This window comes from Platichthys flesus, chromosome 12 (genome assembly GCF_949316205.1).
Source record: "Platichthys flesus chromosome 12, fPlaFle2.1, whole genome shotgun sequence".
Taxonomy (NCBI): Eukaryota; Metazoa; Chordata; class Actinopteri; order Pleuronectiformes; family Pleuronectidae; genus Platichthys; species Platichthys flesus.
In genome coordinates this window covers 8,133,691-8,159,639 of record NC_084956.1, presented here as the reverse complement: position 1 = coordinate 8,159,639, position 25,949 = coordinate 8,133,691, and the positions used below count along the sequence as shown (strand labels likewise).

General features: G+C 42.6%; 1 protein-coding gene across 2 annotated transcripts; it reads left to right on the top strand.

The window, feature by feature from the left end:
• add3b (adducin 3 (gamma) b) lies at positions 1 to 24,401 on the top strand. Of its 2 annotated transcripts, none has more exons than XM_062401010.1 (15): positions 1 to 485; positions 8,047 to 8,271; positions 9,532 to 9,676; positions 10,434 to 10,585; positions 11,267 to 11,347; positions 11,939 to 12,088; positions 12,388 to 12,531; positions 13,577 to 13,675; positions 14,308 to 14,481; positions 17,075 to 17,326; positions 17,521 to 17,637; positions 18,146 to 18,235; positions 19,121 to 19,244; positions 21,687 to 21,782; positions 22,550 to 24,401. In XM_062401010.1, the coding sequence occupies exons 2-15, from the start codon at positions 8,095 to 8,097 to the stop codon at positions 22,792 to 22,794; spliced, it is 2,046 nt and encodes a 681-aa protein (XP_062256994.1). In that variant the 5' UTR covers positions 1 to 485; positions 8,047 to 8,094; the 3' UTR covers positions 22,795 to 24,401. The 2 variants fall into 2 exon arrangements, with proteins under 2 accessions (XP_062256994.1, XP_062256996.1); XM_062401012.1 differs by lacking the exon at positions 1 to 485 and adding an exon at positions 7,018 to 7,279.
• The last annotated feature ends 1,548 nt before the right edge of the window (positions 24,402 to 25,949 follow it).

The following is a 25,949-nucleotide window of genomic DNA, read 5'->3' as shown; positions in this document are numbered from 1 at the left end:
TATATGCAGAGGGGAAAATATGGCTGCTCTGAGATGACTGCAGTTTCCCTTCCCTGTCTGATTAGATACTGATTCCCGCTTCATAAAACATTCACTTCTCACACATGTTTAGTTTTGCGGCTCTTTGAATCACACGTATGCAGCATATTAATATAAGTTGAGGTGGAATCTTGTGCCTCCCTTTTTCTGTTTTTCTTTTTTCATTTCCCAGTCCGGTCCAGCCTCATCTGAGGAGCCCGGTCTGACACGTTTCCCCTGCCTTCCTGTGAGAATAGGCAGCCACTGTCACAGAGGAACCGAGGGAGTTCAGGAGATCAGAGGAGGCAGAGCAGCAGTCGCCCTCCTCTTCTGGGAAACCAGATGAACCGCTTCAAAGTGATAATGTAAACAGCTCTGCAGCAACTGGTGGAACTGAGGGAGTTTGGGGCAAAACGTGAGGAATTCTCCGGCAGGAGAAGTGTGAGGGGGAAAATACAATCGGCAGTGTAAGTTCTATTCTTTTCCTTTTTTTTGTCTTTATTTCTGCCGGCATTCATCTGAGCTGCGATCAAAGAATTTATATTTGATGTGTGGGCTTTGAAGCTTTTGCAGAGTGCAAGGTTGTTTTTAATGAAGGAAGCGTTATGATCCGTGAGGATGGACGTCTTTTTAAGCCACAAGTTGTGATACATGCTTTTTTTTTCTCCTTTCCTTGTGTATAGATAAAAATACATCAAGTCATCGTGCACATGCATTTGTAGAAGTAAGACTTGATTATGTCTTCTTCTCGTTGCATTTGACTTCGCAGCAGATCCTCATTGTTCAACTGGCCCGTCTGCAGCTGCTCTGTCACCTCCAGCTGCAGAGGCTTCAAACAGCTGCTTTCAATTACTGTCGCCCTCTGGAAGCATTACTCTGAACAATCATTTGTTGACTTTAGATGTGGGGCGGGGGCAGCGGCAGGATTTCGTAATCTGTGTAGCCTGGTGATGTGAGTTATGGACGGCCGTAAAAACCCCAAAAGGCAGGTCGTGACCCAAGCCCTTCACCCGTGCAATGGATTGTTCCTGTTCCAGTTTGCACGTTTTATTTTATTTTATGGATTCTAGATTGAGTTTTACGATTGTCGTCGCCTCCTCACTAAATGGGTTTTATTAAAATAATAAACGGTATTCTTTTACTGCGCTGGATTTGGACGTGTCCCAGTTTGCGGGAAAGGTCAAGTTTTAAGACGTCCATGTGCGGTTTATGGGAAACTTTACAGCTTTACCAAAGTGAAAATCACGTCTTCGTTTTCCCACAGTCTCGGTCTGAACGTGATAACAAGGAATGTGTTGCCGCCAGACCGCTTCCTCAGACTCGGTTAAAGAGAACCACACACTAACCACCAGATCTCCAACATGGAGGCCGTCCAAACACAACCACAGGAGGGAATAGGGCCAGCTTCTCCTCTTGGGTAAACAGAGTTCGTCTCTTTCCGTCGTTTTCACTGCTTTAGCGTTCGTGCGTGTGAGCGATTACATGATTGTGTGCGTTCGCCAGTGCAGCTCCACACACGCATTTGAAGCTGATCCAGCTGTAGCAATGTAAACAGTTTCAGGTTCAAAGTGTGCACGGCTGCTCCTACCCACTCTGCAGCAAAAATTAAAAAAACTCAAACACTTCCTCCAAAAAGCTTTGCACACGTTTTGCTTAATGCAAATGTTTTTTTTAATTTACAACAATAAGTTCCTGGAAAACTACAAGTTCATGTTTCCAGTCTGGGAAATGCAGCTCCACTCCTCTGTGCTCAGTGTCTGTTTTGGAAATAGAGCTCTCCCCGGGAGTCTGGCAGAGTGGAGGTTTACATAATGTACTGATCAGTCATTTGAATTGTCCAGACGTCCATCAAGTGAGCCATTAAGACAGCAGTCTAAATTATTTCAACCTAATTAAACTGTCTGCGTGACAGAGCACATAACTGTCACAAAGACAACCCAGCATTTGAGAACATTTACTCTCTGTGGGTGTTGAGGGGTTTTTGCAGGCATGTAAACTTTGGTCTATACTCTGCTACGACTCATAATCACATGGGGCTGACAATTCACATTAGTTTAAAATATATATATATTGGAAAGTAAAATCTAAGATCCCCAGATTTCTGTGCTGTCACATGGCTCCAAACAGATGGTATGATCTAGCCAGCACTCAGAGTTAAGGTGACCCCGCAAAGGTCAAAGACTAATTATCAGAAACTGGATATCTGAGAGGGGACTGGGAAAACTCTGACATATTTCAAAGAAGTTTAGCTGGAGAGAAACACTTCAGATTTCAATCTTTGAAACACAGAACACACTTGGAGATTGTGTAATCAGGAGAGGTCGGTCTAGAAGGGATCACCAAAAAGTGATAATGACAGAGAATGGAATTTTTAAGTGTTTCCTTATCGTAAGTGATATTTAACTTATTCCACTTTAAAATAAAAAAAATTGGCCAAAATTTCTAAATTTCAGTTTTGGCTTTGTAATCATTGGGAATTGTTTTTGAAGTATTGCATAAGGCTGTATAACAAAGTTGTGAATAGCCTTTTACACAAATCCACTCAAAATATCTCTTACTTTTACATCAGAGTAACCAGTGTTATCATTTCTAATGTGATGATGCATATTGATTTGTTTTTTCAGTGCTGGTCCAGTTCTAATTTTCCTTTTTCGTGCCCTGTGTACGTGGATGTCACCCACTTGTCTGTACTAGTGGACGTTATCTAGAGCCCCCCCCCCCCTCCTCGTTCAGCCTCAGGCCCAAGCCAGCACAGGCATTGGTTACCACAGCAACCATGCTGACACAGTCCTGTGCAATGTTTTCATATTTTTAACCCTAACCCCCTTTTCAATCTTTGGCTCTGGATGTTTTGCCGTTTCTAAATGTGTAATGTATAATTATTTTTAGATGACGTCTGTAAAAAAGACCCCCCTTGAACAAGCTGTATATAATCTGTGCCTGACATGTTCTTGAGAATTCAGGCTGAATTTAGATCACTGTCGTCCTCCTGACAGCTTGAGCGGCGGATGAGAGACGGAGGAAAAGAGAAAAGATGAAGCGTTTCTTTTCAATGAACTGAATTTTATTGCTTTAAGAGAGGACCTGATTTAACAAGGATACATTAAATATAACAACATCCATTGAAGCCTGGTTAGATGTCATCTGGCATTAGTACAAGTCATGTGATGGATTGGCCTGAAATCATTTAGATTAAAATGACCTCGAAAGAAAAGAAAGAACTCAACTGTGGGAAAAAGTGCCATGAAAAATAACTAAATTATGGTTAAAGTTTTATAAAAGCAGCACAAACGTAATACAATGTAATTACTATTCATCATTAAGATATTATTACGGATTTACTGATTAGGAAAAGTATTTCAAAAGTGAATAACATAAAATGAAGTAAAAAGTAGCAAGCACCAGCTTTAAGACTCATCTCCATTTAGAAGGCTCAAGCCTCCATGCGACCCCTAAAAGATAAGCAGTGTAGATAATAGATGGATGGATGGATGGATGGATGGATGGATGGATGGATGCATGGATGGATGCATGAAGTACTACATAGCCTGTAAACATCCTCTTCATTTTTGGCCAAGATTTTGCCAAATTTGAGAAAGTAACCCTGTTGATGTCGCAGTGATGTCATCTGAGTTTACAAAATCTGAAAAAAATTGCAAGTTTACCATACAGTGGTTATAAAGATGGCCGACACGACTCAACTTCCTCCCACTAACCTTTAGATATAAAGTTGAATTATCCAAGTAGTTATATCAACGCTGCCATCTGGTGGATGTAGAGTCTGCTCAGTAGCGTTGAGGGGGCGGGGCCGATACATGCTTTCGATCAATCATGTCTTAGTTTGCAATTATGACGTTTCACGAATCAAATAACTAATTTGATCATTTAACTTTTTTGTTTGGTGCATGTCCTATCTGCTAACATGGAGGAGGTGGTATTTAAGACCTGTATTGTGGTCAGCCACCAGGGGGCTATCAAGACACTTTGGCTTTCTCAAGTTGCACACAGCCAGTTTGGTACTTTTAATAATAAAACTATATTCCAAAAGAATGAATAATCAATGTCCTCATGGACATTATCTCTATACACCTTCACTGTGGAGTTTGTAACTAAATCATGTTCCTGACAAAAACGTTTCCCTGTTCAGAGAAACCAGATCAAAACGCACCAGCGTCTCTTTCCCATTACAACATGGTCTGTCGGTGCCTGCCATGGTTCCAGACTCCTCAAACCTCAACCACCACAGACACCATTCATCATTCACATGCTGATGTCTCTGTCACCGGATTTACGACGGTGCTCACACTGGTTCCTCATCTCACATGACACATTCACAGCCCTCACCTAAACCTCTCAGATGGAAGAGCTGCGACTTTTTGCTCCGTCATAGCTTCATGAGTTCACTCTGCACAGAGAAACAACAGTTGTTCCCTCTGATGAGTTTTTTACTTTTGTTTTGTAGAGTCTCCCAGCCTTCGGTGTTTATATTAAATTATTACCTACCTTGTGTTGAATGATGCACAGCACTGTTGAGGAAAACAGGAGGATTTCAAAGCTGTAAATTCAACACAGCTGGGATTTCAGAAGAACTGATAAAGCAAACTAGAATGAGGGTTAGATCTTCTTCAAAAAACTTTTTAGTTGTTGCATTATTATTTGGTTTTTAATGAGGCTATTTCCTGGATTTGACATTCTTAGGTGCCAAATTCCATATTACATTGATTTATCTGTTAAGCATATGGGTTTGTGTGTCTGCATTTGGAGATTATTTCCAGGTCGGCAGGCGAAGTTTGCGTCAAAGCAAAGGTGAGCTTTTATCTGCGGACATCAGTTTCCTCTGTAGTAATATTTATGAATGAGATGTCAACTAATGACATCTGACATTTGGTCAATGCCTCCGAGGTAGACTGCCCTCGCTGAAAAGTTCAAACAGTCAGCAAGAATGCAGAGGCTGGTGGGTGGGAGGACGTTGTGCGTCTGTGTGTGCTTGAGTGCGTGAGTGTGTGTGTGTGTGTGTGTGTGTGTGTGTGTGTGTGTGCAGACATTTAAGCTTGTTTCCGTGGGAACTCTGCCAAAAGCAGGGAGGCAGGGTTTCAGAGTTTGAGGGGGTCACACTGCTCCGGAGTGAGAAAGTTCTGCTTTTCATTACATCAACCCATATGTCCACATTTCTGCTCTGCCTCCCAGACTCCACTCTGTTTCCTGGAATTGTTGTGTCAGTGTGTGATCCACCCTCTGTCTCTTCCCCCCCAAAATCGAGATATCTGTGCGAGCGTGTCTGATTGCGTGTGATTAAAGGGGCAATAACTCTATAGCAGGAGCAGGGTGCCGTGAAAATGAGCGTTTCCAGAGTTGCATTCGCCCCCTAATATGGAGCGCATATGAATAATGCTAAGATCCTCTTCGCAGAGGCTGACCAGCAAGGCAGAAAAGAGCTGAAAGAGAAGAGGGATGCCTGCTCTATTTAAGCAGAATGAATCTGCACAGCTCCATATTCACTTTCATCTTGATCTCACTTCCCTTTAACAGTAAGAGAACCAATTTAACTCCCTTGAAGAAAAGCAGTGTGCGAGTGTTTTTGAAACAAGCCAGTGTGAGGCTCCATTAGCCGGCGTTATAACCACTATATTATCATTACGTGAGCGAATGCGCAGCGTGGTCACGAAGCAAGCAGAGCCAACATTCAGCAGAGGGAGTTGTACATTAAAAAGTGAGGCGATGGTGGGTAAACAATCCAAAGTAAGTTTGGTGCAGTTAAACTTGAGGCCCACTGTAATACACACCGATGAAAAGGTGTTGGTACACGCGTGGGGAACAAATGGGATGTGACTACAAGAATTACAAATTGGAATAATGTCTCCTTCTGACAGAATATCTGGATTTCATTTCTTCATATGTGCAAACATCTTCTATTTTGGAAAACGGGTTTTTCTGGTGGAGCTGCTCACTTGTTCTGGTTTTGGCCTCGTTGATGAAAACCTCTGAGGTGTTGATGAGAGAACCTTCGCCAAGGAGGTTATGTTTTCACCCCTCGCTGTTTGTTTGTTGGCTGGTTCGTATGATCGTTTGTGACTAGTTGTTAAGCAGGATCGCACAAAAACTACTGGATGGATTACCATACAACTTGGTGGGGGGGTGCGGCAGGGGTCAGGAAGTGAATTTTGGTGTGGATCCAGGATGTTTTGTTTTCTCTTGAACGTTGCCAGATTGTTTTTCCAAATTTTTGTTGATATCTCAGTGAATGAATCATGCATCTGGATGAAAACATTCAGGCAGGTATTAGTTGGGACTAATATTTATGAGTGTGAGTCATTTGGTGCAGATCCAAACAGAAATCCTGGTGGTTTCACATTGGGACTGTTGGGCCTTTGCAAAAGTGTGTGCTCTACCATGTGTCATTGTAGTTACTAGGTTAGTTTATAGGTTTACACATTACAGCCAAACTCGGCAGAAAGATGCAGCATGGGGTCAGGAAACTTTGCATGATAGGTTGTATGTCAACATTTCATCCGGCAGGTTTATGGAGATCGAAAAATACAATTTAAATGTTAAATGGTTTCATGAGGGGACTGTCTGACCTTCTGCTTGTTCCTGTGTTATTTATCAAATGAAGCTGCAGGAGTTCATGAATCAGACGCACGAGACAGAGAGAAGAAGATTAATACCCCAAAAAAATCCTCACCAAGAAGTATAGTAATCCTGTATCCACAATCACGCATCTGAATTGTCAGACTGTGGCAAAACCTGCAGAAACAAACTCCCCACAAAAAGAAGGCTTCCTTAAAATCCACACATAGGAAAGCTACAGTGTGAGGACAGTGGGAGGGGGGGGGGGGGGGCTCACCTATGAAGGCTGAACTGGGCCTGAGTGGCTGCTTCTTTTCTCCCGCTGAATATCTAAAGGGCCTGCTGGTGGGTGGAGAAGTCACATGGTCACTTTTTTCTTTTTTCCCACACAAACACACCCACATCCTCCTCCTCCTCCATCCAGGCGCTTCTCGCTCCTCAACTCTCCACAGCGGGCAGCCGGGCTCTGCTGCGTCTGGAGCTGTAGCGGCTCCAAGTTGAGAGCTTTTCATTTTCCTCTTTGTTTGTTGTTTGTTTTTGTTTGTTTCTTTTGGAAACATTTTACGCACAATGTATTCGAATCGGAACTAGCAGCGGTCCGCTTCACGCCGGGTTCCCTCCACGTTCTTGGAGCCTCTGGTCGGAGAGAGTCGACCTCACACCGTCCCGGGGAGACACGAGCACTTTGTTTCAGGTACATTTCCCCCGAACTCGCTCCAAGTGTTTTGTTTTTACGCGCGGAGCTTTGTGTTTGACGGAGCTCCTTGGAACTCTCACCCACTACTCCCACTACATCACCACTTTGTTAGTTAAAGTGCTTAAAGTGGGTTTAACGTGGTAATTAGATGCCTCGCGTGGTATTAGAGGCAGCAAGGGACGAGCTGTGTCTGCGAGATGAGGGGGGGAGAACGTTCGATTTCCCGAATCCCCCCCAACCCCCACATCCAGGTAACACTGCAGCTCCAGAGGCGCTAACCGCTATTCAGACCGGCCCATTCCTGCACGAGGCCTACCTTTGTTTACTGCTCACAGGGTTTTTATTGCCACTGGCCGAGTTGTAGAAGTGGGGGAACTGTTGTTGCTTTCATCTCCCTCGCTATAAACCGCCCCCCCCCATCTGTGCAGAGACGAAGGAGAGAGTCAACTCCTCAAAAAAAAAGTAAGGGAGTAGAGAAGTGTTTGTGGAGAGGTAACATGTCTGCATCAGTAGTTGTGTTATGAAGCTGTACTCCTGTTAAAGCACTTTGCCCCAGTGTTCCCAGCTGCCTGGACCAAATCATCCGCTTCTTTACCCACAGAGCAGCATCACTCACACAACAATGCTCCCCACTCGTTTGTCTCCCTGTAATTACATGAGTCACAGCTGCATCCACGCTCTATCTGTTCTGTTCTCGCTGGAACGACACCCATCCGTCGCCCCGACAGGCTGATTGTGAAGCAGTTTTTGTGTCTTTCGTGCAGATCCCAGACGGAAGAGCGAGGAGCAGGAGGAGGCCGCAAGGTGAGGACATGAGTGCTGTGGAGGTGAGGCCGTCGCCGGGGTCCCTGTCCCTGCCCCTGTCCAGCAGCGACCCCAAGGAGCGCTACCTGGCCCAGCTGGAAGAGAGGACCATGTCCCCGGACCTGAGGGAGGACTTCAACATGATGGGGCAGAAGAAGAGGGTCACGCAGATCCTGCAGAGTCCAGTATGTATCCCGCAGCTCCATTTAAGAGTCCACCTACACACTAGCTTTCACCGTGGATGAGTAATAAGCAGCCGGAGATATGGGACGCTGTGATCTCCTCAGACTGAGATGCATTGTTTTCTCCTGTTGAATGTGAAGGACACTTTCTCTGCTCGGCTGTTCTTGGATCTGTGTAAAATATTGCCTCTCTTGCTGCTGCCTTAGCTTTTAAACATAGTCTAATGCAGAGCTGCAGACAGAGCGATGATGAAATGTGCTTCTGTTACAGAGAATGTCCAGTTTAATGTGTTTATGAATAGTGACACTTCAGTTTTCAATTTATGTTATTACCGGTCAATACTATTATAACCACAGCCCGACCGACTTGGTGTCCCTGGGGACCAATCAACATTCAGATGTATGGTGGCGTTTGGGTAGAGCAGGCAGGAACTGGACAATGACGTGTAAATTCATCTGAGGAAAGCACAACAATCAGTTGTGTAAAGGTTGTGGGTTTTCTTTGTGCACAATACAGTGAGGTGTCGGTATTATTTAGGCCTAGAAACACGTGTCAGTATAATGCAATATAATTCAACAGTACTACAAAACGGTTTCACCTCTGTGATAGAAGGATTCATTCTACACATCTTGTTTTATCGTGTCAGTCCTAGCTTATTAATGCACCTGGTAAACTCACAGCCAAGTGGATTTAATAGTCGATATTATCTAATATAAACCACCAGGATGATAAACGGATTAGTGCAGCCTGCCTCCCTCGGAGTACAAGGAGGTGCAATAAACACATGCCAACGAAGTGCATGGAAATAAGACGAGCCCACACTCCTCTGTGGTTGCGTAACAGGCCCAACAAGTCAACCTCTTCTCATCACCATGGGAACTGTGGTGGGATGAAGCAGAATGCTGGAGCTCAGCCGCCGCACACACAGCAAAGGAGTTCTCGGCTTCAAGATTCACAGGCTGCACTATATAGTAACAATTGATAGTCAGGTTTAATGCTCCTGGTTCTAATGAAAATCCCTGTTCACACACAAAGAGGCCGTCAGTGGTCTTTAAGTGATTTGTGTACTGTGGTAATAGGGAGGGTCTGGAAGTGCACTGCGCCCCCTGACACATCCTGAGGACGTGTCGGAACCAGGTCACAGTGACACTGTGTCTATATGAGTTTGTTAGGTCACCAGATTTTTTACAAAAGTGTTTGTTCTCCTTTCCCCTCACCTCACCTCACCCTAAAAGAGAAAACTCCTTTATTTTCTTCTGCAGGTGTTTAAAGACGAGCTGGAAGGCCTGATCCAGGACCAGATGACGAAAGGCGACAACCCCACAGGTCTCCTGGCCCTGAGACAGATCGCTGACCTCGTCATGGCCAGCACCTTGGGAGGGGTGGGCCCTTTGACTTCGCCCGTCAGTGAGTGGCAGTGTGATTCAGTGTGTGTGTGTGTGGACGTCTCCATCGATCTCCCTTTGGGCCTGATTGTCATTCAGCGTGTATACTCTCTCTCTCTCTGTGCATTATGCTGACTGAATATCTTCATTGTCACTTGGGTGAATTCTCAGGATTCTAGTGACACTGATCGACCCTGAACACTGGCAGAGGCAGAGAGATGTTGACGGCATTCCTCATAGTCAGCGTTTCTATTAAGTTGCCCTCATGACCAGTCTTGGTCATCAGCTAGAGCTGTTTGCAGGGTTAATTATTTGAGCATAAACTATCAACCCCATTTCCCTGAAAGAACCCTGAAGCTGAAAAGATCAATTTCGGAAACGTCTGACAAAATGTAAATATTTGGGAAATGTCACAGTAACAGTAATGGGCTGTGCAGTTGCCAAAGCAGGCCTTGTTTCTTCTAAGATGGCTAAGTGGCTGTAAAAAGATAGGGTCCTGTATCATTAAATGTCCTTATACGGCGTTCTGGTCCAAAATACCCTCCGGTTTCAAGTTCAGCGTTCTGAGAATGTCCTTTTTTAAACTTCAGCTGCAGAGTCTCACATTTCACGTGGAAGCAAACCAGGAAAACATCCTTATATAAATAAAAAAAACAGATGTTTTTACAAACAATAATGGAGGAAAACTAACAGGAAGTAGTGTCCAACCTTTCACAATAAAACAAGCAGTGACAAGGAAAAACTTCAAACTCTAAACTGATGGTTATGTCTTGCGGTAGGCCTCGGGATGGTGAGTCCCATCAACGACTTGTACGGCATCGAGTCGCCCTCGTTTGCTAAGGGGGAGAAACTGGGTCGCTGCAGGCTGGCCAGCCTCTACAGGCTTGTTGACCTCTTCAGCTGGGCTCGTTTTACAAGCTCCTACATTACCGTGAGTACAAACGCCACAACCACACTCCAATGCACACCTGCTTAAGTATTCATGCAGCACCCGGGCCCTGTGTACCTCTACCTGAGCCCCGCGGTCTCCCGGAAGGCTTAAAGGGGAACACCTGTCTATTTTCAGAAATTATATCATATTATTTTTCGTTTGGATATTTAAAATAGGATTTCTGAATATGAATTGATCCACAGTGGCAGGAATTCAGAATGAGATATGTGGCGAACACCTGAGATGACAAGATGTGAAGCCGCTCAGAGTTTCCCCTGAAGACAAAGTTTCATCACCCACATTTTGGGGGGTTTTCAGAGGGAGGAGAGATTTCCTGTGTGGGAGCAGAGTTTCTTTTACCCTTGAATCTGTCAAAAGTGTCAGCGCTGACTAACCCAATCAAACTTTTTGAAGCCTGAAGATTTGGACTCCCACGGCGTCACTGCTTTGTAACGAGATTCTCGACCCTGCAAAGAATGACTTAATGGGGGTGACACTCCTGCAGAGGCATCAAGAGTCAGAAAGATACTGTGTGTATATCTCAGTCCCAGATTCTCCTGTAGGAGCTTAAAAATGAGGATTATAATCAGCAGTAGAATAGAAGGTATTTCACTATGGGGAAATGTTAATTGTATTATTATAATCTCTTGATGTTTCGGCTCCTGATTTATTTTTTCTCAGGTGCGTGTCAGTACAGAGCAGGACCATATTCTTATCAGTCCACGAGGTCTGTCTTTCGCTGAGGTCACGGCAGCAAATTTGGTAAGCACAATGTGTGTGTATGTGTGTGTGTGTGTTGTTGTCATGATTCAATTGGGAGTAATGCAAAGTCATGTCAGGGGTTGTCATGAGCTCTTCTACAGGCACTTGGCACCATTGAACTCTGTTCTATCTCAAGGAGTGGCTACGTTAATCCACTGAACGCTGTAATTTGAATAGGGAGGAGGGAGTCGACTGTCTTTTGCTTTCCTTTGTGTCATTAAATGTAAATGCCCTTGAAAGGTGAATTAACATGGCCAATAAGGCAAGGAGAGCAGTAATGAGCCAGATGTAAACAAAGCAGCTTCCAAAATATCAGAAAATGAAGGGAAACATTCAACACATTTTGTAAAACTAAAAATGGACGCAAAATACATAAATGATTGGCTTCACTTTTGGGAGATGTCATGTCATCGATCGTCACATACAGTCTTTGTTTTGGTCCACGTCCCATCAGCTAACCTGGAGGAGGCCAGGTTAGTGATTATACTGCAGCCAGCCACTAGGGGGTGGTGGAGAGGTTTTGCCTTCACTCATGGGAGCTGTCATGTCATGTCATCCATCAACTAACATTCATCTCCCTCCCACATGTAGGTGAAGGTGAACATAATCGGTGAAGTGGTGGACCAGGGTTGCACCGATCTGGCGATTGACCACTTTGGATTCACGCCTCACGCTGCCATCTACTCCATGCGCCCGAACATGAGATGCATCATCCACGTCCACTCCCCGGCCACGGCTGCTGTAAGTTCACCACGAGCACCTTTTAAATGATCTCCATCGTATTCAACGTTTAAAGTCGCCGCTAAATGCTTGTTTTGCACCGGAGGAGAGGGGCTGAATTAAAAGCAGCCCCCTGCCTCTGGTTATTTTAGATGCAGACGCCCTTTAGCTTCTTCTATCCCTTTGAAGCTGGGCTGTAAAATGCACAGCATGTCATGAGCGTTGCCTTGTTTAAGTTTTATTTGAGCGAGAGAGAAAAATGCCTTTATTTAGATGTCGGTGCGTCACAGACTCTTGTTGCCTTTATCCCACGCTAACAGGTGTCCTCGATGAAATGTGGAATCCTGCCCATTTCCCAGGAGGCTTTGCTTCTGGGAGACGTGAGCTGCTTCGGTTACCATGGCAGCCTGGATAATAAAGAGGAGAAGGTGGAGTTTCAGAAAGCTCTGGGCCCGACTGCCAAGGTACTGTCAAACTGAGGGACTCCATTAGTGACACACTCACTTTCACTTGAGATAGAGCCGGCTGTCAACGACTGGGATGGAAATAATAGTCACCAGCTATTTTATCATAGAGTTTGCACCAGTGGGTTTATATGAGGCCATTTATACCCGTTGGTTTGTCAACGTCAACACATGAAATATTCTGACCATTTGCTGATTAACAGTAATAGTTTTAACATTTTCTTTAAAACTACGATTTAATTGTTCTTGTATTCAGTTTCAATCACTTCATTAAAGGAACAGAGACTAAGAACAAATTCTAAAGGACTAATTTGACAAATATGTTTTTTTTTATTGCTCAGAAGAAGATTAAAAACAGTCTCATATCGGTTTGATGAATATGAAGCTAGAGCCAGAAAAGTATTATTACTCCTAAAATGCTGAACTATTCTTTTAACCATCTTCATCAAGAATCAGTAAAATCTGACACCTGTCAACAGCATCAGTTCAGCTCATATTTACAGACCGTCAATGGAAGAGCACAATGATCAGACTGTTTTGTTTATGACAGATAAAGCAGACAACTAGGATTATTGTTAAGTTAAACCTTTGCCATTTCTGATGTGTTGGAAACAGTTGCAAATTAATGCGGAATTAATTCATTTGCATTAGCACATCTGGATCTGCTGATATAGATTTTCTATGTTTTGATTTCCTGTTTTAAACGAGTCAACTCTCACTTCATCTGAGAGTTCTGCGCAATTCTTTGATTCAGCCCCCCCCTGCCCGCTCTCTTTCTCTCTGTAACACACACAGACACACACATACACACATACACACGCTGACAACAGACCCATCTGTCATAGTCAGACCGGATAACAAAAACATCTTCCGACTACATGTTCATCTGCATATAGAGCGAGGCGCTTAGATCTGATCTCTAGTGGAACCCCATTCTAATCCCAGTGGTGAGCTTGGATCCGTCCACTGGTTAACCTGGTATGACCGATGCCATAGTGATGAATGTTGCCCACTGCCCATCTTAACTGTTTCCTGTGCTCTACAGGTGATGATCCTGAGGAACCATGGGCTGCTCGCTATGGGAGAAACAGTAGAAGAAGCTTTTCACTACGTGTACCACTCACAGCAAGCCTGTGAAATCCAGGTAGGATGAGAAGCTCGATATTTTGTTCTTGACACTGCCTCCACCTGGTCATGAAATGTAACTGCAACCTTCTGGCTCAAACAATTTGTAAATTTGAATACGGTCCCGAAAACGACACTGATACACAGTGTTAATTATTAATAAGTGAGTTTCATGTGTATGAATCACTGATACATTTCAACAGATGTTTTTCCTTTCTTACAAATGAGTCGGAGTTACTGCAGAGGCTGAAATGAAATGAGATCTGAAGTCAAACATTCTCTATGTTTGAATAAAGACATAGAGCAGTGTTCACAGCTAGAGCCAGGTGGAGTCCTGCCGTGTTGCTCAGACTCTCTGGCTGGGCTGGGGTTTTTTTTCCCATCATCCCGCTGTGTCTGGACTGCATTTGTTTTTCCACTCTTGTTGACACATTGACAGCTCCGTTGGCTAATAATTTCAATTCTACTTGAACTGAAAACCAGACATGTTTCTTTGACAAGCCAATATTTAAAATGCAGAGATGAACGTCCTCTGTCTGAGAAAGTTAGCAAATGCATTGGGAGAAGTTGTCTTTTGTTTTTGCTATGCATAATAATTTGGCTCTAACAGTAAGAATGGTACAATAACTTTGTAATGGTGTATTGTTTTAGGTGAGTGCGTTGGGGTGCTCCGGCGGCGTGGACAACCTCGTGCTGCTGGACCGCGAGAAGTTCAAGCCCCTCACCCACCGAGTGGCCGCTGCCGGGGTTGTGATGGACAGTGAGGTCAAGTGGAAAGTGGGCGAGGCCGAGTTCGAGTCCCTCATGAGGATGCTGGACAACCTGGTGAGTGAACCCTGACCCATGCCTTTTACCCATGATGCAATGGGTTTCCCGTCTCAGGCGCTTCCTCAGGAAGTGTCTGATTAGAGACCACAATGAAATTGTGTATTTTTGGTAATTAATCAGAAAATGATTTGTGTAATCAAATCGTATTGTTTTACGGATGCCGCTGAACATTTTTCACCTAAATTACACAATAGTGTGATTATCCTGAGAACCTGCTGGGCCCACTGGTATGCTTGTCAGTGGTTAACAGGCTGTCATCTGCTCCTGCTACTCCCTCACTACTTCTGTGCTGTGCCGCAGTTTGAACCCTGCTATTCTAAAGCTGCACTGCTAATGACCAGAGGCTGACGTGGTCTGTGGACGCAGAAGATGTCAGCCCCTGTCTGTTTGAGTGAGCTACTCTCTACCAACTGTGGCTGGAGTGGGCCGCAGCTGTGTTAACTCTGTGTGATCCCAGCCTGCCCCCTCTCTCAATCATAGCTTCCAGATGGCGAGCCTTGCTGTGACCAGTTAGAGCAACGCAGACCTCACAATCACTCAGTGTAAGGACTCCAGTGGAGTCAGAGCAGGAAAAGGAATTGACGTTCTCTCAGACGCTGTTGAATTTAGTGCCGGGTGCACAGAATATACCATTACACCCGCTGCAACAGGAGTTCTGGTCTTACAAGCCAGAGGACTTTGCCAAGTTGATGAAAGAGATCAAGTTGGAATTCATCCCAACGGTGAAATTTAAAACAGAGACAACAAGAGCCCTGGCTGCAGTTAAAGTCCCGTCTCATAATATAGGAGGGAGCGCATGATTTAGAGATAGACCTGCACCAACACACACACGCCCACATGCAGACACACACACACACACATTTAACAGCAACAAAAGATGAGAGACTTGCTTTACTTTCATAAAACAAACATGGAGAGATAACCCTTCTGAAAACACATGAGGAATGTGGACGAGGAGAAAGTACGTCAACCAGTTTGATGATCAAAATAAAATAAAAATCTCCCCTGTCCTTAATAATCTTCTCCCTTTCACCCATTTTTCTTTTCTCTGCATGAAAAACGAATGAGTCATATCAAAGCAGCTAGTAGAAATCAAATAATGGACTGTTATTCTTTCTATTCAAACGATAGAGTGCTGCACCGCGTCCAGTACCTAAGAAAAAGGTTGTGTAATGGGTAAAAAGTATATGTCTATGTACAGGCACGGCTAAAAATGAACATGGCTGCAACCTTTTTTTTCTGTTTGGGGGAGGAGAAATCAGACACAGTGTGAGTTTAACATCTAAATCAGCTCCAATGAAGCCTTGTCAGCCGCGTGGGTTTGTTTTATTTTGAAAGTCTACAACATCCCCTTTGACCCCTTCACTTCCACTCAAATAACTTGTCACTGCCAACAGCAACTAGCAAGTACATGAAAATGGATCTCACGACAACAGAAATAGCCGGTGGTGAAGTTCAGATTGTGGATAACACATTATCAGAGGCCACGTCGGTGAGAATAACGCTCCTGGTGGCACTGCTGCTTGTAAAAAGTGCTAAAGAGTATAAGCTTTTGAGTGACTCTGCGTGTGGCGTGTTGTGTTTAATCACGGGTGACGATTCAGATCACGGAACAGATGTTAATGGGTACGGGGGGGGGGGGGTCCAGATTTTACTTTGAGCGACGGGTGGGTAGCAGGTCGGGTCTGGTTTGGAAAAATGAACCCAGGCAGGACTCTGGTACAGTTGCTCTATTCTTTGTTTTGGTGCTGAATACTCTTACAAATAATAGTCCAGCCTGTAAATAATATTTAAATGAACTAGATCCAGATTTTTATTTGGATCTGCACCAAATTTCACACACTCATAAATATAAGTCCCCTCAAGATCAATGGATAATTGCCTGAGAAATCAAGGAACATGTTGAAAAACAGCCCAACTCTCAATTTGAAAGAAAGTGAAAATAATCCTGGATCCAGATTCAGATCCACAATTCACTGGTTTTCTTTCCTGAGCCAAACCGCTCCACCCAGTTACGTGCTAATCTGTCTTGTAGGTTTTGTGTCAGACAAACAACCAATCAGATGAACATGTAACCTCCTCGCTCCAAATTGCAGCTGTGACTGTACAACATTGTGACGACCAAAGCCCCGATGCTCTTCTTCCCTCTCTTCTGTGGAAAACTTGTCATGCTGCCTGTGAGAAAACGCCGGTTTTCATTTTGATTGTAGTGGTGTTCTGCCAGCTTCAAACCCCACTGTGCACACACTGCGAGTGCCCATCAGTACATTTCCAGTCGTCTCTCCGGGTCTTTGATGTATTCGTAACAACTCACAACAAACTCCTTCAAAACCAAAGTTTAATCTCGTCCCTCTGAAACTGGGCATGTCGGCAAAAAATGCTGATTGTATATACGCCGTTTTTAAATATTAAACAGCATTGTGCAAGTGGATCTTATTCGGTGCATGTATCCTTTGAACTTTGTGTCTTGTGTAGTTGATATTGTCTATTCCTTTGGATTATAAATTAGGACTGAAGTGAAAAGTGCACCAAACTGTTAACAGCTTCATCTGTGACTAACAAGGCTCCTTCTCTCTGTGTGACCTTCCAGGGATACAGAACAGGCTACTCCTACAAGAACCCCATAGTCCGTGAAAAGCCCCGCTCCAAGAACGACGTGGAGATCCCGGCCACGGTGTCCGCCGTGTCCCCGGAGGATGGCGAGCGCAGCCCCTTCAAGTTTACGGCGCACAAACAGCAGAGGGAACGGACCCGTTGGCTCAACTCGCCCAACAGCTACTTGAGAGTCAATGTTCCTGAGCACTCGCCCAGCGGGGACGTGAGCCCCAGGACCAAAACCACGGTGCGTTGATCTTCATGTCAAACTGTAACATGAAACTGAATAATCTGATCCTCCTCTGTTTTGGTCCCTGAAAGACAACAAGAGTGTGGGAGCTGCCGTTCCTTTAGATTGCCCTGCCCTCTTGTGGCCAGTTTGCTAAATGCATTTATTCTTGTTTTTATCCCAACAAATCATTTTTTTATTTATTCTCTCAGTGGATGAAGTCTTCACAGCCAGGCAACAGCGTGGGCACCTCGATAAAGATTGAGGACCCCAACCAGTTTGTCCCACTCAACACGAATCCCACAGAGGTGCAGGATAAGAGGAACCGGGTCAGTTGAAAACTATCATCACACTTACAAGACTTACAAACTTAATTCAATTCATTGCACTCTTTATGTTGTACACCACAGATATTGGTATTAGATATGTAGGGCTGCAGCAAACGTTTATTTTCATTATTTATTATTTTGCCGTATATTTGCTTGATTAATCAATTAATTGCTCAGGTTGCTGAGATTAGACAGAATCCAAATATTCAGTTTGTTGTGAAAAAATGACAAAGAAAACTAGAAAAACCCTCATTTTAAGAAGCTGGAATCACTGAATGTTTATTGTTTCAACTCGACTAAACAATTATATTATTATTTAAAATATGCCAATAAATGTTTTGATAGTTAGACACTGATACAACTCCACAGACAAGAAACTCTGTAACGTAGGGTTAGGGTTAGGGTTCCACTTCCATACAGAGCAAATCAGTGTTGAATCCCGTCAAGAAGTCATATACAAATTCAAATGATCTTAAATTTAAATATATACATTTTCCACCTGTTGCAGATAAAGGAGCAGCACCGAGGCGACCAGATGACCTCAGGACCAAAGTCTCAGTTACTAGCAGACATTGTTGTGGACACCATCCCCGGACCAGTGAGTATATTAGTAACTTGTTAAAATATTCCATGTAGAACCATTGTGTATTGGTGTTGTTACGTCTTTCTCAGTTGCTTAAGTACAACACATTATTTCTCCTGCAAAGTGCGATGACTCATTCAGACACCATAGCAACATGTCCTTTTTAAAAAGAAAAGAAGAATCAGAGCTACTTGAGTTTAAAGGCTCACGTCAAACACCATGTTCCTTTTTCAATGTCATAATCTGGCCCAGGGAGGAGGTTTCAGCCAAAATATGGATATTAAGTTTATTTTATAAACCTCAAGACTGTCAAGACATTTAAATCTATACTGAAAAATTGTCAGTGTGACACTGGTTAAAATGATTCAGAGACTGTAGCTGTCCACTGACCAGGGGGTCGGTGGTTCGATCCCCGACACCTCTGCATTCTGAACTGTCCTTGGGCCAGATAATGAGCCCCTGACAGCGATGAATGCTTTGTGATAGAAGGACGCTGTGTATAGAATCGTGTGAATGCAACTTTTGCTGTAAAACACTTCAAGTGATCGATGAGACTGTGAAACTTCTACAGGAATACAGTCCATCTAGCGCTCGGGTCAAATATCATTGAAGTCAGTCAGTCTGTGAAATTGATTTTGATCTGTTAAACAATTAAACGAAAAGATATCTTAACCAATGCGACGGATTTCTGCAAGAAAGTAACAAGAGATGCTTTTGGTTTTGTTAAAGCACATCTGAGATGAGCTCGCAGGAACTGTGGCGTGCTAATCAAAATCAAGAGATAAATATAAAACCAGTTTTCATTGTTCCATCTGAGAAATGACTCACTGCAAATACATGATAACAAAACCCTTACATCACGTGAACACAATGTCTTTCTCATGCCCCCGGATCTATCAGGCCTTCATCGTTGAGGATGAGGAGCACACCCGCTCGCTGCCCCCCAACCCCTTCAGCGATCTGTCGGAGAAGGTGCTGGAGGAGTACAAGAGCCTGGTGGAGAGAAGGCAGCTAGGACAAGAAGGTACTTTCCTTTTTCACTTCGCCTGCAGAGGTCAAACTGTTTCCTCTCCACTACAAAGCCGACTAGGGCACTGCTGCTTAATGGAGGCACAGAAAAATCTCCGTTCGAGTTAATCCTGTTTGGATTTACACTGGTTCCTATCACAATTAATCCCAAATAGATGACGAGTGTATGATGTTTGGAAGTTAATCCTTCCGGGGGGGTCACGGAGATCATGAAAGAAATTAAGACGCGAAAACAAAGGTGATCTCAGGGAGTAGAAGCGATATTTGGCTTCATCACACCAGGGCAACAGGGAGACATCTACATTTAGAGTGTATGACCCATTAAATGCAAATCACTGGAGAGTTATGACATAAAATTTAACTTGTTTGACTTTTTGATACACACACATTAAACACTATTGAGTTGTTGTTTCATGATCTGATTACTAATTCAGTATAATGCTAATATGTCGAAAAGAGCCCGACCAATACCAATATTAGGGAGTAAAAAAAAACTGCTACCGATATATAGCAGCAAATATATAAATCAAAGAAATGTGGTTGAATTTTGATGTTTATCAGTTCAATCATGACAGTTATTATAATTAATTACAAATAGTAAGAAAACACAAATACAACCTAATATATAGATACGTAAAATGTAAACGTAAATGCACATCTTTGATATCTACATGTATGGATACTCGAAACTTGGTGGAGGGATGTGTCAGGAAAGAAATCTCAACATTTTCCTTGATTTCTCCGAGAATAACTGATGGATCTTAATGAATGAAATCACATTTTCAAGCTGATATTTACGAGTGTGTACAATTTGGTTCAGATCCAAACAACACTCTGGATCTATTGAATTCTAATGTGGGTTACAACTTAGGGGTGGCCTTAGGGGAGGAAGGCGCTGTACTGAGTGACGCTTGAGTTGAATCCGTAAAACAAACGTTTTCATTCGGGCAAATATAAACACGGATACCACCACCATCTGTGAAAGACTCGGCCAACTGAAAAATTGTTCGGGCTCTTATCTCCAACGTCTGCTGGATTACAAGTTTGCCGTACTTGTTGCAACATCATAAAAATTTGTGTCCTGGCTGGTGATTGGTCCAACTTGAATACTCAGTTCCCGCCTGGAGCGAATGTTGGAAACTATCTTCTCTGAAAACCAGAAACTTCCTCCAGAAATTCCATCAGGATGAAAAAATGTCAGACAAAAGTCAGTCATGATTTCACTCTTCAGTGAGTCGGCTCCCAGCGATGGTGACAGATGAGCTGGAAAGACACGACTCACGTCAAAATACCCATGTCTTGGTTATGAGTGTAGACAAGGAGTGTGTATGTGTGTGTGTGTGTGCATGTCGGAGTCAAACATGTCTACAGCTGTGTATCCGAGTGGCACCTTTAGTATCAGAATCAGCTTTATTTGCCATCTACGTGTGCATATAGGAATTTGATTCAGCTCAGTGGGCTTACACAGATAGACACACAATTAACAAAAGGCTACAAGAAACTAGCTAAATAAACATAACTACAATGTGCAAATAGAGTTTAACTGTACAAGAGTTCTATTTTTAGTGTGACCTTTGTGAGTCAGTCCTGGCACACGTCAGCTAATAGAAATAAATGTTTTTAACCATTGGATTGAATCCTAAAAAAATCCAAACAGCAGAATTAGTGCCTCAGTTTAAAAAAAAAAAAAAACGGTCAAAAATGTGTCTGTAAAGAACCAACATTTATTACGTTTTTATTTACCGTATATATTTTACTGTTTTAATGTTGTTCTTTTATCTGTTTTGGTTCATTGCATTGCTGAGTATAATATTAGCAGTTTGATAATAATTTTGTAAAGCACTTTGTAACTCTGGTGTCAGAAGACGCTGTGGTGATACAGTTTTATAAATTATTATTATTATTACCATGTAATTAGGTCCTGACCTTTACGTCCCCCTCTGGATGAATTCCAGTCACTTTGATGGTCCATGAACTTTTTATCTAACACCATCATCAGTCATAATGAGTAGCGTAATTGTTCTGTCCAAATATCTGCAAAAATAATCACTCGTATCTGCCTCCTGTGTACTTTGTGTTTTCCGAGTGCATATAAGTACTTGTGTCAAACTGTCAGTCAAACAAGCTGCCATTTATTAACTAAGCAGCACTCACAGGTAACACCATTACCTCCGCTGCTCCCTGCATCCCATAATACCCTGCATACGCCAACCTGATTCCTGTTGGTCCATACACACAAGGCTCCCTATTGTTGATTGTGATACAATCATTATCCCAAGCAATAATACCTCATGTCCCCTTTCTAGGGACTTCATAATTAGAAAACATTAGCATACAATCATGGCAGAATAAGAGGATGATACCTGTGAGCATTACTGTTGTGAGCATATTACATGAGAACGACCGACATCGGATGACTTTTAATTCTTTTTTACAGAAGATGATGATGCCACTGACGCAGAGGAGATGACCACGTTTGATGGCTCCACCATCTCCCTCTCCATCTCCCCCTTAATGACGCCAGTCAAACATGGTAATGAGCGGGTCCATGGGTACTGAAGTTGTTAGGAGACAAACCTCTTTTACGTTTTCCCATTCCCTGTAGAGGAGTTTGTCCCAGTGGGTCACTGTAAAATCTTTATAGACTAACACTGCTTTGAACTGCGGACACTTATCCGGAGGGGCAGTGTGTGAGAACACAGATACCAGAGTCAGTTTCTAGGGATATTTTGCTGAGTATTTTTTCCTCCTGCCAGCCCTCTAGTAAAAATGTGTGAGTGAGCCTGTGTGAGAATACAACAGAGATATGTCCGGAAGTTTCACAGCGAGTGAACGTGGGCGTGTTCGTGACATTTTCAACAAAACTGAAATGGGAACAAAAAAATAATACGAATATCTCAGGTTGAGCAAAAGGGGCCATACACGTAGAAGAGTAGAAGACGCAGACAAAGCTTTCTGAGATAAGATGCGATGCTGGTGTTGATGCGCTGTTAACTAAAACACATGATCTCCACCCCTCATCTGAATGTTCCAGATATTATCCAGTTGTTATGAGCGCATCTGACCTGGAGAATCTCCTGCTGTGTTGTTGAAATGAGAACAACAAAGCTCGGGAAATATCCAAATACAATTTTCTGGACATTTCATACATGTCTGAGAACGGCTTTGACTGCTTGTGTCTGTGTTTGAAGTTCCTCTTGTACAAATCTGTATAAAGACAAGAAATGAGACTGATCATTTCATGTACTGTTCCAGCCTCATTACACCCCTCATCATTGACTTGGTTTCATCTGTTGACAGGCTCAATAACTAACGGGAAAGACCACTTCTCAGAGCTGGAGGAGGATCTGAGCCTCGAGGTATCCAAGCTGAGTTTGAGCTCAGTGGAAATCTCCATAACGACCAAGGAGAAGATCGGGGATGGGGCTCGGACCCCGGAGAGCCAGAGCAAGTCCCCCATCAAAAAGAAGAAGAAGTTCCGTACGCCGTCATTCTTGAAAAAGAGCAAGAAAAAGAAGGAGGAGAAAGAGAAAACGGAAGCCTGAGTCTTCACTGTAAAATATGTGTTTTGTTCGGAAAGGGTCTGAATTGCTTTCTTAATTTTCAAGTGAAATAAGAGAAATGACGATTATTGAGTCAGGAAATCTCCCAGGACGATCAGACATCTTCCCTCATCCACTTTATTATTATATCACATGATTTGTTTTGTTTTTAATGTGAGAATTTGTGATTGACCACTCCTGAAGGGCTCTGCAAAAAGAAAACCAACAAAAGACAAATGCTTAACTTCATATCGTTTTTTTTGTTACTACCCATATTTTTAATGGGTTAAAGAAAAAACAGGTATCGTAGGACAAGAGTTTTTTTAACGTTGGATTTCGGGCCTGTTACTAGTTTTTCTCTTTGCACATGTTCATTGTTGAATGTATACTGAAAGCTAACAAAAAAATTGTTTAACAATTTAAAAAAAAATTAATAATCACACTTTTTGTGTAACAGTGGCTGGACATACTAAGACTATACAACATTTAGCCTTATAAGAAGTACGATTACTATCTGAACATACTCATAGCTATACTATCTTGTAATAATACATGTGTTTATATTACAGGTATTGCAGTAGTGTTTTGATAGGTGAATAAATGATTTGATTGTCTTTACATATTTAGATTATAAACTAACTCATACTAGACATGCTGTGATTGAAGATACAGTGATAATCCACGTTCTTGTACGTCGGTGGTGTTGCTGCCACGGTTGCTGCTTTATTGTGAAAGTGATGAGGAGTCATCTGACGGACAGGGGGGGAGCTCTGCAAAGTGAGGCTTGATGTGTGTGTGAGTGATAATGTTACAGAAGAGACAGATAATCACTGCTCGCTCGGACGCTGGGGGTGAAAGTGCCAAGTCTCAATCACAGAACGTTGAATGTGACGGATGCTTTTATTCCATTTTTTTATTTTTTGTCCGAATAGTCAGTTGATGGTGATTCGCCGTAAAAAAGCTTTTTCTTCGTAGCCACTGTCAAGAGTTTGATATAAAGTATAATTAGAGGACGTAAATATATTTACATCCCAGTCAATAATGTGAATGATCTGTTTTTGACCCGAGGGGAGTGAACTCTTTGCCTTTGTAAATAGTTTGTTTTTGTGACGCTACACCAAATGTTCAAAACATAGAAATGTGACAATCTAATTACAAAACCTAACACGTATTTTTTTTTATCATGTTTTTATTTTATCCACCCTAATGAAGCTCCTTATTGACTGAACACGCACTGTGAGTTGTGTTTACGAACCGTGTTGTGTAACGTGTGTGTGCCTGGTGCTTGTATTTCCTCTGTTTACGACCTGTTTTTTCTTTCTTTACATGACCGTCGCCTTGCCGCAAAGTCAGTTCTTCTCTAATTGCCATTCACCTTAAAGCTCGGACGTGTTTCCATTACTGTATTATTGCTTATTGGAAAAAATATTTGATGTTATCGCCGCCTATATCCACTCAAACATACTTTTGAAACGCAAGCCGGTTTTTGACGTTGTTGTGTTCCTTGCATTTATTTCACATGCTACATTTCATTCTGCTCTGCTGTGTGTTTTAGATGATTATATCCATTTCTAACAAACGCGAGTATGAAATAAAAGCTTTCTAGATAACGACTTGCACAGCCTCCTCCTTTAAAAAGAAGAAGAAGAAGCCGCGTCTCCCTGAAACAATGCGCCCTGTTCAATGATAATTAACCGTGTGAAGCTGTATAATCAGTCTGCCGCCATGATATGAATGGGTGTTGTCATGGTAATCCACTGAGAGGGGGCTGGGGGACAAAGAGGGGATTTGGTGTCTCCAACAGGTGTTCATGTTGGGGGAGTGACAGGATCCTCTCACCACCCCCATCTTACACACACACACACACACACACACATCCTGTGAGATGACATAAGGAGACGAGGATGAGTGAGGTCAAAGGTAGGGCATCGAATTACACATTAAAATTGCTTCAGAATAATGGTGTAATATTTCAAATAAGACACAGATGAAGACAGATTGTGGCAGTTGACGAGAAAATCAACAGTGGGGATCAATAATGAACGAACAGGCCTTTGCATCAACTTTCCCTAAAACACTTCCAGGGTCGGCCAGGATCCAAATCTATTTTCTGGACGATCCCTCACACTGTGAATGAATGACTTAACCTCCATCTCCTGATGGAGCTAAGAGGAGGACGGAGCAGGTGACACACGCCTGGTCTGCTGGAGAGTCCTTCTGCTCGGACCTCAGGCCAAAGGGCAGCCATTGTTTTAAAACAACAGCCTGGGAACTGCTGCCACAAAACTTAATCTGATCCTGATCCTGATCTAAGACCACCAACATGTGACGGACAGATTGACAGAACGACAGATAGATCAACGGATAGATACAGGGACCGATGATAAATCGATAGATAGATAGATAAATGGATAGATAGATAAATCGATAGATAGATAGATAGATAGATAGATAGATAAATGGATAGATGGATAGATAGATAGATATATAGAACGATAGAGCAGTTAGATAGATAGAACGATAGATAGAACAATAGATAGATAGAATGATAGATAGAACGATAGCTACAACGATAGATAGAACGATAGATAGAATGATAGATAGATAGATAGATAGATAGATAGATATATAGAACGATAGAGCAGTTAGATAGATAGAACGATAGAAAGAACGATAGCTACAACGATAGATAGAACGATAGATAGAATGATAGATAGATAGATAGATAGATAGATAGATATATAGATAGATAGATAGATAGATAGATAGATAGATAGATAAATAGATAGATAGATAGATAGAGAGATAAATGGATAGATGGATAGATAGATAGATATATAGAACGATAGAGCAGTTAGAGAGATAGAACGATAGATAGAACAATAGATAGATAGAACGATAGATAGAACGATAGCTACAACGATAGATAGAACGATAGATAGAATGATAGATAGATAGATAGATAGATAGATAGATAGATAGATAGATAGATAGATAGATAGATAGATAGATAGATAGATAGATAGATAGATAGATAGAGCAGTTAGATAGATAGAACGATAGATAGAACAATAGATAGATAGATAGATTGATAGATAGATAAATGGATAGATGGATAGATAGATAGATATATAGAACGATAGAGCAGTTAGATAGAT